Source organism: Anser anser, assembly GCF_964211835.1.
Source record: "Anser anser genome assembly, chromosome: 5".
In the NCBI taxonomy this organism is placed as follows: Eukaryota; Metazoa; Chordata; class Aves; order Anseriformes; family Anatidae; genus Anser; species Anser anser.
Genome location: NC_139725.1, coordinates 45,629,754 through 45,649,850, shown reverse-complemented (window position 1 = coordinate 45,649,850; position 20,097 = coordinate 45,629,754). Strand labels below are relative to the sequence as shown.

Here is a 20,097-nt window from a genome sequence, read left to right as displayed (position 1 = left end):
TTTCCCAGATCTGCCCTGGGAAGAAAACTGTACAAACTATGTAGCAACTAGTTTAAAGTATCATTTATTACATACACTAGATTTTACCCCAGAGTCTCTCACTTTTTATTTACACTTGATCATTTCCATTCACAACAGACTACTGAAGAACTCCACCTTACGTACAAGTCCTGAATATTATTTTTTTCTAGGACGAGTACAAGGTCTGATGGTTCTTTCTTCCCTTTTACTGTCTCCTGAACTTTGAATCTGCTCCCTCCACCCCTATGGTTGCACTGTGCCGTCTCATGGACTATTCCTGCACTCAGGCTTTAAGAAATCTATGGTAAGAACGGTAAGAAGGGAACTGACCTCATGGACAATGAGGTCAGCCAATGGTGATATTGCAGTAGAAACTTATGTTTGTCTTTTCAGTGTCTATGAAGATAATTACTTGTGATCATCTCAATAGCAAAGAATTTTTTTTCACTACAATTTAAAAACTCTACCTTAGGAGAGTATTTCAAGAGTCATTTAATAAGTGTTACAGTTCACTGAATCTTGAATTGCTGCTGCAGTCAGTTTTCATTATGTTGTTTTCTTTTGACTTTAAATTTCCAACCCATTCCACTTCAGAAACACACAACAGCCTTCTTCTGAACTGAGAAACAGAGTTTATTGATATAACTGTAAAAGGAAAGAAAAAGCTTGAAGATTACCAAATGCTGTAACTGTTAAGGAGCTGTTTACGAAGCATTTTGTAAAAAGCTAAGAATAGTATATATATTTTCTGTTGGTATCAGTTAAGAAAGCAACTTTTCACAAATCTGATTTGTGCAGATGTTTTATATATCTGCAAAATCAAGAGATGTTTGTTATTTTCCATAACAAGGGTTTACAGAACCTCAAAATAGTCTAAAAAAGGCGATTATATTTTGAAAACTGGACATTGTCAGGAAGTGGTTTAGGGAAATATAAATGACCTGCCTTCATCAACAACTATTATGGAAAAATTTCACATGTACAACAGATAGACTACTGTCAAATGCTGATTTACCAAAATAGGGATGAGAAGTATGTAGCACAATCTCAGTTCCTCAAAATCTTAACTTTAAACATGTGCTTTTGTGTTCTGCTGGAGTCAGCCCTTGCACATCCTCATGTTGACAGGATAAACGTTAAAGAGTCACAAAAAAAATCTAACAAATTAAGTTGTAAAGCTGCAAATAGCATAGCAGCCTTTCAGCCACACTTATATGCATCTTAATTGGTAACCAAAATTTTAGAGTACAAAAAATACCTTGTTTTACTTGAGAAATAAAAAGTGGTCATATCTGCAAAAAGCCCATCTTTTGTCAAGAGATTTTATTCTACTGAAGATTCTGTAATCCAGCCAGGGCCCCAGTACCCTACCCAAGCTAATGAGAAGCAATGATAATCAGGATTCCACAAAATCCAGTGCTCCTAACTGAAGTAAACCCAGTGAAAGCACCTATAGTGAATTTGTTGCAATTTAAATCTCTATATGATAATGAGCTGTTGACACATGCTAAAATCAGACCAGTTCTCTCTTGATTTCAAAGATGCATGTGATCTGCCTGGATCTACAGAAAGCATCATAGATTATTTTTAAGGAATTCTTCTGAGTTTGTTTTGAAATAAAAACTAATGTGGCAATATATACAGCAATTACTATCGCCACTTAATGAAAATCGTTAATTTAATGAAAATCCCTAGATTTCTTTACTAATGTCTTTAGCGTAATGGCAAAAAAAAGAATAAAAAATGATGGTTTTAAGACTATTGAAGACCTCAATCTTCTACTACAGAAATAGTGCAGATTTCTCCCCTGGTGTTACCTCTTATCCCTGATATCTAAGACAGAGTCCCATAGGTGGAAGAATATTTCGTTCTTAGATTTATTTCTGACAACTACTAATAAGAATAACAGTTTCATAAAAATACTGGCATATGCTCACTATGATCTGCTGTAAAGCTCTTCACAGCCTCAGCTCGCACCCAAGCGTTCTTTAAAGACCAGGGTGACCTGTTGAGGCCAACTGAAGCTGGAGAGGCTCTACCTGGCAATACGGACCCCTCTGCTGGCCACTGCTCAAAGGGCCCATTGCCTTGCTCCACCTGTGCAGGATGGAGCGCACACTCTGAATGCATTTCTAAATTATCAAGCTAAAAGTCTATTAATGGCTACAAAGAAAGTTCAAATGGGATTGTGAAATTTCAGAAAACAGCAGCCAGAAGAGGTTCACTTCCTACAGGAAAGAGAGCAAGAACAGGCTGTAATTGCTGGCTACTATTGTTTCTAATCAGAGGACCACTAAGTGCCTGTAATTGCTGCCAGCTGCTCCGCAGAGGTCAAAAAGGCAATCTGAATGTTAGGAATTACCACAGCAGAAATAAAGAACAAAACAGATAAAATTGTTTTGCCACTGTATGGATCCTAACTGGAAAGGCAGCATATATAGCACTTGAAAAAGGATGTTCCAAAGTACAGAATGGCTTCCATACAAAAATTACTCCATAGGAGCCACCAACTCTGTGTTTCCCCAGATCCTCCGTTTTGCCTTAACGGAAGGTGTGTGTGATGTTTGCCTTTTTCGGCCATCATGAATCTTCCATGTTCACGATGACCTTTCAAAGGTAATAAAGAGTGGCCTCACAATGACATCAAAAAGCTCCCCAGTACAATAATTCTTAAATTTCTCTGCTCCAGGACACTCCAAAGACTCAGTACACACACTTGTCCCACAGGAGGTAATGACGTAAGCTGCTTTCAACTCAGACCCCTTTGTCAGAAAGGAAATGCCCACCAAAACAGTGAAAAAGACTGTGTTAAAAAATGCAGTTTTGTCTTTAGCCATCTAATTACAGAGTTTCCACGAACGGTAATACGAACTAGAACTATACAAAATAAATTTTTCTTGCCGAACTTCTCTGCAATGGCGAAATTCCTCTCCCTTCCTTGACAAGGGCAAGATGCAAAGTGGGAAAAGGGGAAGTGTCTGTCAAAAAGAGAGTGAACAAAGGCTAAAAAATGAAAGCCTAAAGCTTAACACAGCTATGAAGAAATGTTTTTATTCCTTTATTGGTAAATTCAGTTACAAAGAAAACATCATTCAAGGATGTCTTCAAAGGCTATCTCCATTACAATATTTTATCATACCTGAACGTGAATCCATAGATGCAACCAAGGCTGAGACAATCCTGATGACAACTCTGAAATTTGTGTAGCTCACAACAAAACGTTTGTTCCCAGTATAATTTTGAACATGTGTGTCTATATGGAGTGCAAAATCATAACTCTGTGCCACAGCATTAGTTTTTTACTACAGATCCACAAGAAAATGTTCATCTTCTCCACCAGAATTAAGTATTCTTTTCCTACTTAGCCCTTCGTTCTCACCACTTTTATATACTACAGATTTTTTCAGCTTTCATTTCGTTAAATGTTCATTTTCATGTTCATTTTCTTGATTTCCCTATGAGTCAGACATATGGATTAAAAAGTAGTTACAGTACAGAAGCCATCCCCCTAGACTGTGACAATGCTACGGTGGGTTGTATTTCCAACAAAGACCAGCTTTAAAGAAATCTTTGCAGGTTTATTTGGGAATAAGGAGCAAATTTGATTGGAATCTGACCAGTTGAACAGGGATTATAGAACAGCATGCTTTAGTTAATAATTTTCTTTAAATTTCAAATGTAAAGAAACTTCCTGCAATTCCATATGAACAAAAGAAGTAACATGTGGCTTTGTGAGACAAAGAAAGCCACTCTGTGCTGAGATCATATGTATAGAAAGGAAACAGGCTTTAAAAATCTTAGAGGCCTTTATAAACAGCCAGAAATACTTTAAAATTCAGAAAGATCTCTCAAATCCACTCTTTCATACATATGACAAACATTAAAAGCCCATGTGAAAATGTAAAGAAACTTTCGTTACGATACTGTTAAGATTCACCAGAGGTCTTTTAGAAATAAAATTACATAGGAAGTTACTTCAGAACTGCTTGAATTTCTGCTGAAAACAAACACAAATAGTAATTTTGGCTTCATATTACCTTAGTGTATAGGACTTCCATTTATAAATTACAGTAGTGCCAGAGCCTTACCTTAGGGAAAGGAAAAAAAAACTTTTCTAGAAATCTGCATATATTATATATGTAAATATACAGCTTTCCACTGTCTTACAGATGCCATACCTCCTCACCCCAATGTTTGTCTATATCTGTCTGTAGTCCTCCATTATTTTCAAAGCCAGGAACCATCTACGTCCTGTCCTTGTACAATGCCTACAGTTACAGGGGTTTGATCCACAAAATTAAAATCTTAGATGAAGAGCCAAAGATGGCAAACATGGTATTGCAATTATGTGATAAGGCTGATAATATACAGCTAAACAGATTCAGGGTTTGAGGCAAATCAAAGAGAGAATATTCAGTAATTCCTAAAGAAATATATATATTTTTGTTATTTTCACTTAGATCTTCCTTAAGAAATAGCTTTAACTGTTACTCTTATCATGCATAAATGTTTATGTCAGGATTTTACATATCAAAAACAAGTTTATGTATTTATCTCCTCATGAGGGAGACACTTTAGTATACAATGAAAAGTTAGTTCTCCCCTTGGAGAAAAAAAATCTAGTTCATTTCCAAGATTGTGACAGTTTGGATAAACATGCTGCAAATAACTTATTAGTTAAAATAGAAAACAAAGGATAAGAGTGAATGAAGTTCCACAAGGATCTTGCATAAAGGCTTATGCTGTTTGATACATTCATAAATGACCTAGAAAAGGGAGCAAACAGCAAGGTAACTATGTTTACTCATACTAGAAAGTTATGGTAGTAATGCTAAGAGCTGACTGTGAGGAATTTCAGAAGGCTTTTATAGGACTGAGTGGTCGGAAAATAAAAGGGTAAATGAAACTTGGTGCCAGTAGATGTAACTGGAGAAATTTAATTCTTCTGTTGCATATATAAAAAATGACACGTTCAGAGCTCACCATTTTCACTCCAGAACAGGTTTTGGCATTATGCTAGATCCACGAAAACATGGATTCAGTGCTTAGGAACAGTCAGAAATACCAAATCAAATATTAGGAAATACTGGGAAAGGGATAGAGAAAATACTTATGCCACTGTAGAAATGCAGGGTTTGCCTGCACTTTGAATACCTTCAAAAACAAGAACAAAATGCCATATGTATGAAGCCAAAGAAAACCAAGTTGAGAAAGTTAGGAAAAACAAACAAACAAAAACAACAACAAAACCAAAGAGAAATCTTTCATCATACAATAGGAAGTAGACCTGTGAAATTCCTTGTCAAAAGACATTATGGGCACCAGGTGAAATTGGACATGCAGTTGAAAGAGAGATCTACTAAGAATCAATGAATAGGCAAAAAATGGCGGTGCAGTTGAGGCGGTGTAGTGGTGGAGGTAAGGGATGCCATCGCTTGACAGGCTTGAGAGGTGGGCCTGTGTGAACCTCATGAAGTTCAACAAGGCCAAGTGCAGAGTTCTGCATCTGGGTCAGGGCAATCCAAGCACAGATGCAGGCTGGGCAGAGAATGGATTGAGAGCAGCTGTGAGGAGAAGGACCTGGGGGTGTTGGTTGATGAGAAGCTCAACATGAGCTGGCAATATGTGCTTGCAGCCTAGAAAACCAACCATATCCTGGGCTGCATCAAAAGCAGCATGGCCTGATCCTCCCCCTTTACTCTGCTCTCATGAGTTCCCACCTGCAATACTGCCTTCAGCTGTGGGCCCCCAGCACAAAAGGGACATGGACCTATTTGAATGAGTCCAGAGGAGGGCAATGAGGATGATCAAAGGGCTGGAGCACCTCTCCTATGGACAGGATGAGGGAATTGGGGTTGTTTAGTCTAGAGGAGACTGGGGAGACCATACAGTGGCTTTCCAGTACCTGAATGGGGCCTACAGGAAAGCTTGGGAGGGACTCTTTTTCAGGGAGTGTAGTGATAGGACAAGGAGTAATGGTTTTAAACTGAAAAAGGGTAGATTTAGATTAGATATAAGGAAGAAATTCCTCACTGTGAGGGTGGTGAGGAACTGGAACAGGTTCCCCAGAGAAGCTGTGGATACCCCATCCCTGGAAGTGTTCACAGCCAGGCTGGATGGGGCTTTGAGCAACCTGGTCTGGAGGGAGTTGTCCTTGCTCATTGCAGGGGGGTTGGAATTAGATAGTCTTTAAGATCCCTTCCAATCTAAACCATTCTATGGTTCTGTGAATGAACAGGCTCAGAAAATGCCCTCAGTTGAAATAGTTCAGAATCTGGGAAAGTATTAACATGTGCTTGACCTGTTTGTATCTTTCTGGTCTATCTGTGGTCCCTCTCAAGTAGAGGATAGTTGGTGAAATGGGTCCTTGGTTTCAATCAGCAGGGTTATTCTTATGTTCTTACTGTCATAGCTGTAACCTAATAAATCAGTGTTTCTGGTTTGGATGAAGACTAACTTCACTCCTATAACTCAAAAACATCTATTTAGGTAAGTAATGGAATTTTTGCTAATTCGATCCCATAGCAGCTAGAAATAGTTAAATGTTTTTGTTGTTGTTTGTTTGTTTGTTTTATTTTTCCAGGAAAAATATATGTCTTCCTGACCTCCCTACATGTGTCATTTTACACCTAGCAATATCAATTCTACTCATAGTACCTAAACAGTACAGATACTGATACATGTTGGAACATCATATGTCAGGAGAATTGTCGATTACTTGGAAAGAATCCAAAGAAAAGCATTAGGAAGACAGTGAAGTAATGGAGAAGATTGCTGAGGGAAACCTGTAAAGACTTCATCTCTGAATGTTTTTAAGAACAAAATATCTTCTGGAAATAACATGAAGATACATGATTCTGCATAGGGACAAGAAGAACACCTGGCTCATGAATCCCCTTATTGTTAGAGATAAAGAGAGTATTAGAGGAAAAGTATAATATTCACTTCTCTTTTTTTAAACTCTTCTTAGCACCTACTTATGGACCCTACCAGGAGCAGGACAGTGGACTTTTGGCCCAACCAAGTACAACCATTCCTCTGTTTTTAAAAGGATTTCCTTTTGAGGTATTTTTAAACAGTATTTTTTCCATGGGTTAATGACGTCATAGGCTACTTTTCAAATAATTCAGTTACAAGAGGAAGGTGGACAGGAAACCTGAAAATTTGAGGAGACAGAAAAAAGGACATGTGATCAACTCTTAGTGAAAGTGTCTTTCAGTGACAGTGTTGTTATACTGATCTTCTGTTTTTGTGTTGAAGGGAATGGTTATCTTTGTCAGAAGAAAAACTTATCTCAAAGATAAGAAGATTTGAAAGTTTCAGTAAACATTTATTATTAGATTTTTAGATTGTGATTTTAAAATATTTTTTATTGTTAAGGAATATTCAGATTTAGACTCTAGTGTTTCTAGTCAATAAATGATTCTTAAATACTAGCACCATCTTGTTTTTATTAAGCACCATCTTGTTTTTATTAAGTTGGTAAGTGAAAATTTTCATCTGAGGAGCTGAATAGAGTAAAACAGTTTGAAAGAGAAAGAAGATGAGGGGAGGATATTGTGTGCAATCCCTACAGTAAAAGCAGCTATTGTCAGATACAAGAATAAAGGAAAACAGACGCCTGATGTGCTGAATTGGTGTTGAATTATGTAACTCAAGCAGATAACAAATTTTGTGTGAATTGTAAATTATGAAGACAAGACACTGATAAACAGTGGTTGGATAAACAGTAAATTTGGTAAACTGAACACATGCAGACCATATACACTAAAAATAGATGAGCAGAAAAAAATGTAAGAACAGTGAACTGCAAATTCTTTGTACATGTTTAGCAGACACTACTCTCAATAACAAAGACTATGAAAAAAACTTAAGGGATATGCTCAACTGATGACTGATTGGCACTCTATGCCCAAAAATGTTTCATAGAACATATGGGTAGTTCAATTGTAATATTCATAGCTGAAAAAGGAGATAGAAATATTGCAGACAGTATGTAAAAGGATCACAGGGTTAAACAAATTATTGAAAAAACATGCCTTAGAGTGTAAGATACCAGATCTTAACTTTCCCAATTTATCAAAACAAAAAGGAGTGATTGGATCACAACGTTAACTGTGAGAATGCAGGACGCTTTCATCTGACAGGTAAAGATCCCACAAAATCTAGTGGTGTAAAGATACAGTTGCACAGATTCCATCTTCTGGGAGAAAGGATTTATCCCAGCTAGTTACTCCAGAGTAGTTCTGGCACTGTCCTTATGTGCAGTTCAGTGCATCAAAATAAGAAGTCTGAATTTCTTGGAGTCAGTGCAGAGTGATTGGTGCCTCCAGAGTGGCAATTAAAAGTGAATAAATTCAATGCCTAAATACACTTCTCCACTTTGTACCACACAGCAATAACCACAAACACAGAAAGAAGCAAGGATGTTTGACCATTGGAACAAATTGTCAAGAATTGTATGTGACTATTGTTAATATTACTTCAAAACCAACAATGTAAGATTTTTCTAACAACAACAAAAAAAAGAGAGAGAGAGAGAGAGAAAGACCTCTAAGTAACTGTAACAATTGAGATGTTTTATGCTTTTATCATACAGAATGTCAGACTAGATGATCCCATGAACCCTCCTGACATTAAAATCTATGTATCTAGAACTTACTAAGAAAGGAAAACAAATGAAATTAACAAAGAAGCACCTACTATTTTATCATAGTATATTTTATCATGTGACTGTTCACAGGCAGTTTCACTTAAACAGTTCCTTTTTAAAGAATTATGCTACACTTGTGACCTTCCATTGTTCTGGTGCCATAGCTGACTTTAACAATAAGCTCCATACTACTGTACATAATTCAGCAATTTTGTATTTTAATGTTTCTGGAATTCTTACTTTAGTACTATCTGGCTCAGGGAATTTAATTTTTTTTTCCCAGTTTGTTTCAAACAAGCTTTATTCTGATAGTTCAAGCTTGATAGAAGTTTTTCCAGACATTCTCTTTTGTGTTTGAACAAATATATTGAGTTTTTAAGATCTGACATGTTTCTCCTCAAAACCCTTTTTGTATTATATTACTTTCATTTCCCACAGATTCCCTTATTTGGACTTCCGTTTTCCGAAGGATGCCCTAATAGCTTCCTCCAGTCAGCTATTTCACCATGTCAGTGTGTTTCCTGTTCTTTCAGAATTTCAGTACTTCATCATTAAAATAGAGGTAATAATTATGTGCTTAAGTTGCGAGGTTATTTATGAAGCTGCATTTATGAGACTCCATACTCAATTCTGAAGTAATGAAGTGTACAAAAAGATCATGATAGAATTACCTGAAATCACAATATCTCTGAGTTTCAGACAGTTCCTAAGACAAAGACTTGGGAAAAATATATTTTAAATCAGTTAGTTTTTAATATAAAATAAAGACACCATCTTCTTCAATTTTACTTGCAGCTTCTGTGAGCTCAGAATGTTCTGAACTACTCATTAAGCTTATTAAAAATGCAGGTACCAGTGATGCAGTTATCACAGGTAAAACTGTTAAGTCCCTACGCATTTTGTTCTGCAGTTCAAAAAAGCATTTTATCAATACGTATTTATGAACACTTGGCATAATAGTTCTATACATAAGATCGTAAATGTGTAAAATAAGTTACACAGTTATCATATCTCTTTTATCAGAAGCTGACAGTTGCAAAGGTAACTACACAGACGAACTGACTCACTACACTTTGTTATGCTGGTGTCCACGTGCTCACCCTTACCAACATAACAAACAACAGGTACATCTGGGCTCCTTGTCCCTGAAGGGTGAGCTACCTTGCATTTATCAAAGAGCAGTATCATGCATATGGCCAACATCCTGGAGCAGATGCAGAATGGTAGCTTAATGCCCCATGTAAAAAGCATATTCCTAAAGAATGTACTGTCTTTGTGTCTATTTATCTGGCAGCTCCATTCTCTCCCCTAGCTATATTTTGTCCAATTTCTACCAAATTTGATCGTGGTAATGTGAAAATAGCATCTGGGTAGAGGATAGAAACCTATTTATCATCTCTTTTGTTAAAAAAGGGGGGGTGGGGAAGCAGGGAGGGCTCCAGCCCTTATCCATTCTGTGGGGAACAATCATTCAGCACTCACACAGATCTGGTCTAGCCTCAGGAGGTGCTGCCTTTTGTCCAGTCACATTCATACTGGTTTTAGGAGGCAGGTGAGACTGCTTTTAGAAACATTTATGGGAGCAAATACAGGACACTACTGTTGACTTGCTGTAGAAGGTATGGGGAGGAGCTGAGATATTGTCAGCAAGCTAAAGGGACATAATGTGTGCCTGAAGATGTGCATGCAAGCCGCTGAAGCGAGGACAATGTGACATTTTCAGCAACAAAACAAAAAGAAGTAAGTTCTTGCAAGTTTAGTTATCCTTATGGAACACATTGCCAAAGGATATTATGGATGTTGAAATGGGCTCAAGAGACAACTGAATAAGTACACAGAAGAGCAATGGTCAAAACTACACTAACTTTAGAAAGTTCCCATGGGGAAAAAATAATGGAAAGTTGTGACACTATTCAAGAAAGTACCACTTATCTTTTCTATATCCAGACACCTGAAGAAAATTAAGAGAAGAGAAACCCTGGAGATGAGATATTGCATCAGATGAGGGCCATTGGACTGATTTAGTATGGCTGAAGTGCAGGAAAACATGGTCGTGCACCAGCCAGGATACTGAGAATATTGGGGCTGGGAAGAGGAGCTGAATTTATTTTAGTAAGTGAATGCAGGTGATCTAGAGCACAAACAAACAAGAAAAACTTTGTTTTATTGCCAAAGAAAAAAACTAACAGCAAGAAATAATAGACTCATAAAATGAAAAGCATTCAGAACTCTGTTGAGATGATGCTGGGATACTCAGACACCATCCGAGAATTTCATTATAATGATGCCAAGAAAGATATTGCTTTCAAGATATTACTTGAAAAACACTCCAAGCATTATGATGCAAGCACATATTTGGACAAAGGTTCAGTGGTGGTTTGGTGATCTGTAAATTAAAGTCATTCTTAGCAGTCATTAACCCCCATGTCCTAGTAGATCTGCTGGCATTGAAAGGCCAGGATCTCCCATGGCATGTTCCACCAAACAGGGAAGAGGTTAGAGCACCAACCACTGCTCTGCTCCAGCACTGTGCTGGTGAAAGTGAAGAGCACTGCCATCTGTGGGGCTGGGACAGGGGTTCCATCATTGCTGTGCGTGTACTGCCACTGCCTGAAGGAAGAGGCAGGACAGGCAGAGGCAGAAGCAAAGGAGGGCCAGGAAGGGGCAAAATGGGGCCAGCCCAGGCCAGGCTGCCAGCTGTGCAGAGAGGAACAAAAATATTATAGCTATCACAAAATTATCAACACCTAATTTCATATTGTTTAGTATTGTATTTCAACGCCATTTAGACCTGCTCTCCTACCATAGTATGGTATGGGGATGTAATCCTTAACATCAGGCAACAAGGCAAGCTCTGCCCATAATACACAAAACCTTTTTCTCTCTACTTAGTTTACTCAACAAGGTGAAAATCAATAAATAAATAGAAATCTTGTACTGAAAAAAGGCAACACCAAAAGCAATTATCTATGCACTTAGCCATTCTGGATAAGCACCTGCATTAACTGTATTTGGACAAATACATTAAAAACACTTTAAATCAAACACTCATTCCTGGCTGAAGTTCATGACACTTTTCCAGTAGATGAGTTTGGAATTAAACATTTTCGCAAATTCTTATAAGCACAGCTTGTTAAAAAAAAGGCCCACACTGCTCTTTTAAAGTAGGGCAGAGAAATGAGAACAGTCCCGACTGAATAATTGGAATGAAACTTTAATTGGAGTTTCAAGATCCCATGCATTGAAAAGAGCTCATCGTCTCCAAAAGCTGGCAAAGTGTTCCTAGATTCACCACTGCTGCTGAGCTTTACAAATTCTACAAAACTGAATAGCCACATAAGACAGTTTTAAAATCAGTAATCTCGAGATTCACACACAACAACCAAGAAGCGAAGTTACTTTACCTGACTTAACAAAGCTGCTGAATTTGGGGAAATTTTTAGATATTTTCAACATATAATGAGCAAATATGCACTTCACTTCAAAAGAAGGCTTCAGTTAACAGAAACTTTATTTTAGAATCTTTTGTCTCTAATTCAGAGCTGTGGTCAGTTGTAAGGCAGAAGGATGCAAAACACGACAGAAGCAGCAGCACACATCTTACAATTCCTCACGAAAATGGTTTGTATTTTATCCTTTATGTGAAAATCATTCCAAGGTGTCTGAAAATACTGAATGGATAACAGATGAAAATAACTGTTATAACTTCCATTTAATATATGGAGGGAAAGAAAGTCATTTGCTAAGAGGAAGGGACTACAGTATTTGACACAGTCCACTGGACTTCAGTAGTTCAGATAATAACACAGAGAATGTACACACTTTCTTCAGAGAGAAAACTATACACTGAAGTGAAAAAAGATTTTTTTTTTTTGTGAAAAGAGATGTGTTTTTCCTTATTTTGTTAGAGAATTTTCCTGTTAATTTTCAAATCAAACAGACTGTACAGTGCATGTTCTACCTTTTCTAGTACATACTATAAATAACAATTGTCATTAGCTGATTTTTTTCTTGTCTTGTAATGGCTATGTTAGGGAGTATACTTCTTCAGTTTGCAAGGATAATTCCAATTGGTTCAGATGATTAAAATGCCAAATAATTATAAAAGAATCAAGTACTTTTTCATGGAAAGAAGATATTCACTAGGTTATTATTATTATTATTATTATTATTATTATTATTATTATTATTATTTTTAATCAGTGGCTTATGATCTTAGTGTCCCTTAGTGTTTAAATTGTTGAATAAAACATTAGAAGTGCAACAGCCCAGGGCTTTACCTGTGAAGCCGTATATGGAGAGGTACTTCTCGGTCGTCATACCAGCATTTTTCATAGAAACCATCCGATTCCATTATGTGATCTCATTATTTCTATTAACTATTTTAAATGCCTGTACAGAGATGGAGTTCTCCTATTAACTGAAACTGCTTTATTTTCTAGCTTATCGTAGCAGATTTCAAAGAATGTACTATATACTACATATGGTAACCTTACTGCAGTTTCAAGCTTAATAAACATTATATACAAAAGTCTAAAGTAAAATAGAAAATGTTTAATTTAAGATCATACTTATCAATTGAAACACTTGCATATCTGCAGTCTAACTGTCCAAAAAACCCTAAAGACATGCATAAGTAATGGAAATAACATATGAGTTTTCTGTCAACTGGTTAGTTTGCTAAGCCTTTACTTTTAAGTGTTAAAGTGCATCTTGAGAAACCCATTCAAATAACTTCAAAAAACTTCATGGTTCTTATTTTAAAATAGAGTCCTGAGAATCATTATCAAGATATAAAACTATCAACCCGTAATGTTTTTATCTTGCAGTTAAGTCAAATGAGTTTGAGTTTGTTTCTTTCATCAGGAAGTAATTTACTACAAATGAACTTCCCCTTGGAGACTAGAAACTTTTTGTAACTTAGGAGACAAAGTAAAAGGCAAGGAGTGATTCAGCTGCTTAGCTAAAGCTGACTGGTGCCATTTCGGTTTCCCCACAGTATCTGTCTCATACACCTGTATGGAGCTGACAGATAGGAACGACATGTAGCACTCTTTTGGACTGGCAGTGAGAATCCAGACAACATAGCCTAAAGTGCCTGTAATGGTACTAAACGCTATGGTTTAGGTACCTGAATGGCTCTGAAATGTCTATCACTTTGGCAAGCCCCAAATTTGCTGATCACATACTGTGCACTTTTGTTTTCCTGAAGTACTTTGTCTTCCAGATGGCATGTTGGGATTCCCAGTTCCCATGGATTCTTTTTGTCAGGCTTTGGCAAAGCAGCTGAAAGTGTACAGAAGCTTTTAAAACTATTTGCGACGTGGTACATCCAATTCCTATTCTTTTTATATTGTAAAACTGTTTTTGTGTGTCCCCTCCACGCACGGGACATACAAAACCCAGCCTTCCATTCAGCTTGCTCACAAGCAGTCCAGTGACTAATTTTCCCATATCCTACCCTGAACTTTTAAAGTCAAGCATCTCTTCACATCCCTGTACGGTTTGAGGGACACTTTCCCTAGGTCTGCTAGACGCACACAGATTGTGTGCGCTGCCGTTCCCCGTATGTTGTGCTGCCCAGGTAAGTTACAGCACTTCCCCCCTTGCCACTTCCCTCTCTCCTCTCCCAGGGCATTAGCTCAGAGCATCTCCTGCTTGCAAAGTACAAATACGACAGGCTTAAACCACCGCAATGAACTCACAGGGTCTGAGTGTGCTCCGGCAGGCTGGGGATGAAGTGGATGTCCCTGCAGGTGATTTTGTAGTCGTCCCAGTCGGAACACTCGCAGAAGGCTGACGGGCACCGCTCCGTGCCCTGGCTGCACAGCACCAGCACCAGCACCAGCACCAGCTGGAAGGCGACCGGCAGGCACAGCATCTTCGCTGCCCGCTCCCTCCCCGGCTCTGCCCCTCGCTCCTCCGAGGGGCCGCCAGGAGACGGGCGAGCCGCGGGGCGCCCGGCGCTGCCCGGCCGGGGGGCGCCGCCCGGCAAAGGCGGCACCGCGGGGCTGGGCAGCGCCGCCTCCGCCCTCTGCGGGGTCTGGGAAGGTCTGGCAGCAGCCCGCGCCCTCCCCTCGGGGCACCATCCCTCTGCCTCGCCCCATCCCCAGCGCCCGGCCCGCCCCGGGGCCCCGGGGCCACCTGCCGAGGGGGAGCCGGGCCGAGAGCCGGGCTGCCCACCGCCGGGCTGGCTCCGCTACGGGCGGCCCGGGAGGGGTGGTCCCGGTGGTCCGTGAGGGGCCCCTCCAGGCACAGCCCTTCTGCCGGGCTGTGCTTCTCACCAGGTGGGAGCCCGCTAGCTGCCAGGTAGCCGTGGACTAAGTGCAAAAGTTTAAAACAGTGTTAGAAATTGCCGCGAGCGGTTTTGAAAGCCACACGATAAAAGAGAGCAAAGCGGAAAGAATAACTTTTCCCGAATGATCTGAAAAGATAACATCCTTACGCCAAAAGAGAGAGGGGGAATATCTACCCTTGAGAGAAACAGGGTGGGACCATTGCCCCTTCCAGCAGCAATCTCCTGTGGTCACTGGTAGGGACACTGGTACGCAATGGGCATGATACAGAGGTTCCCACGGTGCAGGAGTTGTACCTGGGTCCAACAGACACAGTGAAAGCTGAAAAATCTGGTGATGTTCATTTAATTCTGGGTTTCTTCATAAACAAGAGATGCTTCTCCTAAAAACAGGTATTTAAAAGTAGAGAAAGACAAGGAAAAAAAAAAAAAAAGAGATCGTTGAATTCAATGAGGAAAAAAGGAAGCTCTAATATTTGCCTCAATTCATTTTACTTTTTTTTTCATCTAAATGCCAGTGTTTTCTCCTTCATGCAGATCTTGTGCATATGTAGGTGCACAAGAAAAATGCCAACAGAAAGTCAACAAAAACGCTTGTAACTCCTGAGGGAGGAGGAAACTGAAAAAGGCAACCTACTCACAGTAAAAAATTAAATGATGTTTTTGGGTAGATAGTTCCCCTGCAGCCTGATCAGCAGTATCAGAAAGATATGAGTACAAAACAGCAGATGTTATTTTAGTGTAACTCTTTACCAGTATTTTAAGTCAGTTCACCCGCAAATATAATTAATACCCTTAGCATATATTTTTAAGGTGAGGAAATAATACCATGCCCATGAAGAAACAAAATATAAATCCCAATCCTGCAGACCTGTTAGCACCTAGACCGTGTTTAAGTGAGGCATCTCATCAGATACATTTATCCTTTTTAGTTAAGGGTATTCTTTGGGACAGCCCAGTGAGGGTAAGGGAAGCTGAAGCATCCTCCACAGCTGGAGTGCCCTAGGCAACTTACACTGCATTGACTGTGATTCCTTTGGGAATGCTGGCTGTCCCAAATGCATTGTGCCCTAGTGGCATGTCCTTCTGGCAGACTGCTCGTGTCTATAACTCACTCTGCCGCCCCAAAAGCCAGCATCCGCCACCACTTCATGGTGTATGTACTGATCTAGATAAAAATTAGGTGAGACGCAGCTCACTGAACTTCAAGGCAGACCAACAAGTGTGCTGGGCACTCCAGTGAGGCACAAGCCAAGGAGAGGGTGTGATTCAGCTTCACAAAGTCAGACATGAAGCTCTGTACCAGTTCTCCACTTTGGCCAGTGCTGAGAGAGGGAGACTGAGAATGGTGAAAGGCAGATCACGTTGCTGGAGATTGTTACAAATGTGTTCTGGCTTGCTGTCTCTCACCCACCCTCCAAAGAGGCACTGTGCCAGGATCTTCCGGGCTTGCCTCCTTATCCCTTCCATGCTGTCATGGTTTCCATGATTTATACTGTTGTAGCCACACAGCCATAATTTTAAAAAATGAAATGCAGATACATCAAAGACCAAACAAGAAGAAAAGTTTAGTGAAGTAGAGCTAGGCTTGGCTTGGGCCCTCTACCCAAAGACAGTAATCAACCACTTAGTTTCATCTAATGCTCTATGGGTTATAAAATTCAGACAGTGCTTCAGCAGCCTACAGGATGTTCCTAGGATATCAAACTTCTCTGCTAGTTTTCTTGTTCTTACTGCCAAAGTAGCCAGCTTGTCCTGGGGACACTGTATTCCATATTAGCAATTGGACATGAAAATCTCATACGTTTTGGCTTGGGCAAAGAAATAGTTTGGATGACACAGGCTGACACAGAGGAGTACATCTAGCAAAACAAATGGATCACCAGAGGAATCTGTCTTCTCTTGGATCAATGCTCTTAGCTGTCATGAGTCTATTTTACACTTGATTTCCAGGCAGTGGGTAAAAGCCATAGCTGTTTCACACAGCAAATAACATTGCCCGACACTGCCAGAGGCAGCTTGTCAACTTGAGCACCAGCATTAAACTCCTCTTCCAGCTTAATCTCTGTCCTCTCTTAACTGATCTTGAAGACCCAATGCTACTTGGAGCACAACAGAAGAGTCCTTGCCTTTCACAATGAGCAAGACCTGGTTAGCAGGAAGAGAGCGGGGAGGTGCATCCCCTCTTTAATGACAGCACTGCTGGGGTGATTTGTTGCAACCTCTTGTGTGCACTCTTGCAAACTCCTCTTCCTCACTTATATTCTGATTTCAGCACTACTTTTTATGTACTTTTTGTGAACTAAGCAAAAGAATAATAGTTTTATTGGGGGACAGATAAGTAGCCCCAAGATTTGAGTCATTTCAGTAGGTTTTCATAAACCCAACCACACTCATTCATTTGGTGTACTAAAGATATCCTTATGCTACTTGTCTTTACTAACAAGCTACTCTATTAGCTACTCCATAGTAATAGTGCTTCAGGCTCTTTAACTAGAAGATGGCTAAATTGTTTCATTCTCTTTCACTGAGGGCAAAGTAATTTGAATTACATTTTATTTAGTGGGAAGAAAAGCATATACACAGATATCGGTATTAGAAACTTTGTTATGTCAGCTGCTCTGTGGCAGCCACAGAAGTCCAGAAAGTGTTAATGGAAGGAATAAATATCTCCCTAGCTATTACTAACAGATCCAAAATGGCAACTATTAAAGGCTGCAGACCAAAGAAATGGCAAAGCTGACATTGAAGTTGTAGATGTTCTAAGTAGATTTCAAAAGGAGTAAGAACCATAATGTGTTTTCTGGACTTGAACCTGAATGACAGAAGCACTGGATTCCTCTAATTCAAGGCCTGATAACCTTGAAGGAAACAGGTACAAAACTTCATCCTTGGGACAGCTCCAAGTCTGGGTGTGTTGCCTCCTGGGCTTTGAGACCTGGCTTGCATGTTCAGAACTGGGACCACTGTAAGAGTTTGGGGAGAAAAAGGGCTGTTGCTAACTGCATTGTGTTTCCATGGGCACTTGCTTAGCTCTCAGAAAAGTTATGTTCTGAGCAAGATGACACTGTTTACATTGCGGTTTCTCACATAGGTCGAAATGTATAAGGACCTTGCCAGCTAGGAGTCTGCAACCAGAATTTATTTCATTCTCTCAGGGCTCTCCCCTGGCCAACCTCCCCACCCCATTGCCAGACACCCTCTGCACAGGACCCAGGGCTCCATGCCAGCCTAGGCCTGGACACCTGAACTTGGCAGGAACTATATAAAGGTTGAACCAGGCCTGACTCCTGCAGATCTTGCTGCTGGCTGTTTTCCCTGGGTGTGCTTGGGACCTATACAGAAGGTCGCATTGTCTCTGATCTTCTCTCTGGTCCTTTCTGCTGGATGGAATATCAGTCCAGCGATGCCACACCAGGCCAGTCTCCAGACCCCAACATCCTAGCCTCGGGCCTCAATGAGCCCGGCCTGATAGCGGACTGATGTCCCAGCTTGGCCTCTGCCGGCCCTCATCCCCAGGGAGGTGCCTAGTGCCTGGGGCTGGGGCTGCTCTCAGCTGCCCTGCTCCTGGCTGGCACGATGGTATGGGCCCTACCTGTTGGTCCTTGCCCTACACACCTTGGCAGCCATGCTTTAGCTTCCCCATGACGCCTCCTGTCTCTTCTGTTCAACATTTTCCTTAACAGGCTGGTGAATGGCAGAGCAAAAAGTACAGTTGTAAAGCTACCTATAACCCCAGGCTAGTGAGGTGTGTGAAGTCTAGATCAGATTTTAGAATGACTTTGGTAGCTTAACAGGTTCTAATCCAGAAGAGAAAAGTGCAAGTAACTACATGCAAGAAGACTCCTCCTGCCTGGCAGAAAAGTGGGAATATCATTCAATTATTCCACTTTACTTTGAATTTATAGTTATTTGGAATACTTTATCTGGGTTTGTGCACTAATTGCCGAGGCAAATGTAAAAATACTGAGGATTATTCAGAGGGTAGTAAATAAGGAAAATAGGATTACGAACATAACCTGCATTGAAGGAATTATGGAAGAGTTTCGTTTAGCATAGGCAATACTTCAAATATTTTAGAAGGTAGAAAAGAACAATGATCAGTAGTTTTCATTTCTGAAAAGTGACATTTAACAGCTCAGATCGACTGGCAACTTGCCATACCATGTAGATTATTAATAAATGTTCCTTTCTTTTATGCTTAAAGATCATAGCATATTAAAAGTATCACCCACATTTGTACATACACAGCTATGTATACATCCTAAGAACAGACATTCAAAATCCCGTATGCCTTGAGTAGAACAAAATGATGTGGTTTTAAGCAATGGATATTGCTTATGCTCCAGTCCTAATGAACAAATAATACAGAAATCAGCTGTAAAACTGCAGATTGCAATCGTTTTCCTGGTGCTTACCTTCCACCCCCCCCAGTACCTATTATGTTAACCATGGCAAAAGTTGACAAGTATATTTTTCCACTGTTACAGACACTCCCTCTAGTGACAGCCATGGTCACTCATCGTGTACTTATCCCAAGCACTGTAAGGCTCAGAATTCCTTTTGTTTTTGGAGGTAATTTAAAAAAAAATAACATTACTCTTTGCTGCCAGATCTGATACAGTATCTTGGGTATCTTTGCACTGATTATATGTTTAACATGCAAATCAGATAAACCACAACAGGTTCTTCCAAACAAGCAATTAGTTCTAATTGCTGTTCTACATAAATTCCCCACGGGATTACAAGATGTCAACAGTTAAATCTTGTAATATCTGTGTGAGGAAGTGTTCAAACTGAGGAAATCATTCAGTAAAGAGTGAAATAAAGACTTGGGATTTTTTTTTTTTCGATTAATCAACAAATTTAGCCATTCTAGACATTTCTAAGGTATGCTAGTTACTACCTTTTTCTATTTCGATATTTGGAATAATTTCTGTCAAAAAAATACATTAGAGATGCTGCTTTGATGTAGCATTAGTCATCAGTCCAACTGTTTGACTAGCCACATGAAGGAGTGTTTTCTGGGTTCTTGAAGATTCTCATCGTATAACCAATTTATCTCCAACTTCAAGAACACACAGTAATAGAATTTTATCATTATGGGACTTAAGGAACTCTCGTGCTT

The 20,097-nt window shown here is 39.7% G+C and overlaps 1 protein-coding gene and 1 long non-coding RNA gene across 15 annotated transcripts in view; one reads left to right on the top strand and one right to left on the bottom strand.

The window, feature by feature from the left end:
* Window positions 1-12,943, top strand: part of LOC310900982 — a 38,117-nt gene extending 25,174 nt beyond the window's left edge. For both annotated transcript variants that reach the window (XR_014585496.1, XR_014585497.1), the window contains 3 exons: window positions 192-325; window positions 415-6,510; window positions 6,605-12,943. This is a non-coding gene — a long non-coding RNA (uncharacterized lncRNA). The remainder of the gene's footprint in view (window positions 1-191; window positions 326-414; window positions 6,511-6,604) is intronic.
* The window catches only part of TSHR (thyroid stimulating hormone receptor), an 84,508-nt gene that overhangs the window by 61,656 nt on the left and 2,755 nt on the right, over window positions 1-20,097 (bottom strand). For 3 of the 13 annotated variants that reach the window (XM_083839784.1, XM_083839788.1, XM_083839783.1), the window contains exon 1: window positions 14,380-14,714. The exons of 1 other annotated variant lie outside the window; for it this stretch is intronic. In XM_083839784.1, the coding sequence (XP_083695910.1) occupies window positions 14,380-14,555 (176 nt within the window). In that variant the 5' untranslated portion in view covers window positions 14,556-14,714. Of the gene's footprint in view, window positions 1-12,954; window positions 13,067-14,379; window positions 14,715-20,097 lie in introns of those variants that run through there. 9 more of the 13 variants (XM_083839789.1, XM_083839790.1, XM_083839785.1 and 6 more) reach the window with 5 other exon arrangements.